At 37.0% G+C, this 3,795-nt stretch overlaps 1 protein-coding gene across 1 annotated transcript in view; it reads left to right on the top strand.

The window, feature by feature from the left end:
* The window catches only part of LOC106869732 (polycystic kidney disease protein 1-like 2), a 55,068-nt gene that overhangs the window by 8,068 nt on the left and 43,205 nt on the right, over window positions 1–3,795 (top strand). Inside the window, exon 4 of the mRNA XM_052976866.1 lies at window positions 2,634–2,858. Coding sequence (XP_052832826.1) covers window positions 2,634–2,858 — 225 coding nt within the window. The remainder of the gene's footprint in view (window positions 1–2,633; window positions 2,859–3,795) is intronic.

Genomic DNA, 3,795 nt, shown 5'->3' with positions numbered 1-3,795 from the left:
ACAACAACAGCAGCAACCACTACCACCACCATCACCACACCACCACCACCACCATCACCATCACCATCACCACTACCATCACCACCACCACCACCATCACCACACCACCACCACCACCACCATTACCACCATCACCACCATCACCACCATTACCACCACCACCACAACAACAGCAGCAACCACTACCACCAACATCACCACCACCACTACCACCACCACCACAACAACAACAACAACCACTACACCAACACCTCCACCACCACCACCACCACCATCATCATTAATCCACTATGATTTATCTCCATCACCAGCATCATAACTAGCATCACCATCACCATCACCATCAACATCACCACCTCCGACACCACTAACATCATTATCACCATCATTACCTCCGCGACAACTAACGATGGTACAACTGCTCTCACCGAAGTTCTGTGGTGCAAAAGATAGCGAAAATCATAGCGAAAATCATGCATGTTATTCAAGCACATACATTACCCAACTGTCTCCCATATAAGAAACTATCAAACTGATAGACAAATTTTATGCAGAAACACACAATAACAACTAGCGCACAGCTATTGTGTGTCCGTCTCCAACCTCTTCTAGCACTATTGCATCAGTTTCTACTCTGCTGAACTCGCCGAGCTGTATATCAAACCTGTCGAAACCCATCCAATGCAACCACTCCTCTTCCTCTCGTTATGCCTATTATGTGTTATTCTCCTCACTCATCTGACTGCTCAATACTTTATTTGTCCAATGATTCAAACTGATATCTTCTGGGACAACTGTCCTGCTTCAATTTTCTCTACCAAAATCAATCATGAAAATTTCACATGAGCATAATATGCATCAGCCTCACCCGTCGGAGCAATTTTAAGAGAGTTATGAGCACCGAGACCTTATCAGATTTAATAAAATAAATGTGACATGTTTTATGATATTAAAAAAAATGAAAATGAATAGTGAATTTAATAGCTAACTTAATAACGAAGCTTGTATTTTTTACACAAGATATCTTAGAGGTTAACATTGATTCAGCTATACGATCGTCATAAACGTAATTTCATTAGCAAATGGTACAATTAGAATGAAAAGCAGTCATGTCTGAAATGATATTGACAAATTGCCAGTAAATATAAGAAGCTGAATGCATATTTAATATTTGGAACATTAAACAAGCAAACTAAGCTGAAATACGAGGCATAATAAAAATATTATCTGTTAATGACTTGCAGTGGATGAGGATGTTCTGAAAGTATAGTTGCTAGGACAAGAATGGGATGGAGTTCAGGGAGTTAATGTACCTGCTAATAACAAAGAGTCTCTTCATTATAGTGAAAGTTGAAGTGTGCACTGTTTCTCTATGAACAGTCCATACTACATGGTACTGAAACATGGACCGTGATAACTCTGCACAAGTTGACATGTTTTGCTCTGTTTGAAACTCTTCAACGAAAGGCAAACATACCGTTACTTGTCAAACTAATAACGAACGAATCACTTAGTAAACACGCACACAAATATATTTGTTGGCACAGACTGGTTAGGGAATTAATGTAAAAGTAATAAAGAATAGTTAAGTGAAGGCATATTTAATATTCAGAAAATTAAAGAGTGAAAGCAAAATCAAATGATTAGTATAAGACATATTCAGACATGTCTCATTCTGTTTAGAAGTCTCCAAGTATAGGTCAGTTCCTTCAAATAGCAATATTAATATCCGTAATTGTCATAGATAATATTTTCTAAGCGCATTCAAGAAATTTTACCTTAACTTCCTTTCGTATTAATTCTCACATCTAAAGAGATGCCGCATTCGTGTGATATAATAAAAGTGAAATATTGATAGAGCTCTCAAATCTGTATCGATTATATTATATAATAGATTTCTGGCATTGGCAGAATGCCATCATTTTACTGGGATAAGACAGACGGTTTCTTGTCTGCTATTTATTTTATTGGCGTTGGAAGGATGAAAAGCAAAAACCGCCTTTTGCGACATTCAAACTTAGAACTCAGGGTCTTGTGGTAAAATACGGAGGCATTTTGTACGTATTCCAACCAATTCGGTCATTTGTTGGTACGTGACAATATAATCAAAAGTTACTATATTAGAAACGTTAGTATTATTATCAAGCGCTATATTTCATCTTCTCTGGGTCGATGAAATAAAGTACCAGGTGAGTTTTAGTTCGAAATAATCGACTAGATCCCTCCCCAAAATTTGCAACAACAACGACAACTTTTATTATTATTATTGTCGTTGTTATTGTTGTGTTGTTTTATTGTTATTTTAGACGGTGAGATAGAAGAATCGTTAGCACGCTGGGCAAAATGCTTAGCAACAGTTCGTCTGTCTTTAGGTTCTGTATTCAAATTCCCCGAAAGGATGAAAGGCAAAGTCGACCTCGGCGGAATTTGAACTCAGAACGTAACAGCAGACGAAATACCGCTAGACATTTCGCCCGGCGTGCTAACGTTTCTGCCAGCTCGCCGCCTTAATGCTGCTATTAATAATGAATTCATATAATATATAATTTCGTTTTTATAGAAAATGTTGATTTATTTTTGGTTACTTTTGCTTCTAAATATTTGATTGTTTCTTATTATTTATATTCAACTAGATGGAGTGGGGATCGTCTATAAAATGTCGATGTCAAAGTAGAGGAGAAGTAACTGTGGCCAACAGTTTCTTTGTCCCACCAAACACCATTGATTTCTCAACAGTTTTCCAGAAATTTGATCTTGCAAACAATGGTATCGTTTTCGCTGTGGTTGTTTCTATAACGTGTATGTTTATTTTGTTGATTGCGTGGACTTGTCGACAGGACCGGAAAAGCAAATGGATGGTACGTATCGTAAATTATTTCGTTTATTTGATGAGATACTTATTTATTATGTGTTTTACAAATAATGACTACTTTGAAAAGATATGCACCAATTAGACAGTAACGGCTTAAATGAAAGGTAGTTAAATAATATTGATTGGTTGAGAGCGTGCATTAAGTTCAGCTAGTAATTAACTCTATTTTATAGTTACATAGCTATCAGCTAAGCTGGAATATTAGTTCTGCAGTACATTTATATCATGTCCAACACAAAGTAAAGTAAGGGCAGGGACATCGCTGATGGGATTCAAAAGGTCACTTTTTAACCACGTAATTTTGAGTGCAGTTCTATTGCGGAAGCTTCTTTTACCATAGCTTCGAGGTTGACTAATGCCTTGTGAATGGAATTTGGGAGACAGAAAGACGTGATGTACAAACATACATACATACACACGTACGTATATACATACGTATATAAACGCTCACACGCACACACGCAAACACACAGACGCATATATATATACCCATATATATATACATACATGCAAATAACACACACACACACATACACACACACATATATATATATATGGCTTTGACTTTGGATGACCAACCCCTGATGGATTCTTAAAGGCCATTGAGACATATGGCAGATATTGGGTCATTTTGGACCAAGCAGATTCCCTCCCTCCACAAATGCAGGCCTGACTTCAGCCGATTTCTTTATGAAAGAGAGCCAAGTACGGAGAAAGAAAGAAAGACCGACCTTGTACATGGGTCATACTTTAATTACTGAATCCGAAAGGATAAAAAGTAAAGTGGACCTCAGTGATAATTGAACTGAGAGAATAGAGAGCGAAAACGAATACTGCAAAACACTCTATACTAAGCAATAATGACTCGGTCAACTTGCCACCTAAAATACATATATATATACATATATATATATATATATATA

The sequence above is a fragment of the Octopus bimaculoides genome, chromosome 2 (assembly GCF_001194135.2).
Source record: "Octopus bimaculoides isolate UCB-OBI-ISO-001 chromosome 2, ASM119413v2, whole genome shotgun sequence".
NCBI classification, from domain to species: domain Eukaryota; kingdom Metazoa; phylum Mollusca; class Cephalopoda; order Octopoda; family Octopodidae; genus Octopus; species Octopus bimaculoides.
This window is presented reverse-complemented; position numbering and strand designations above follow the sequence as displayed.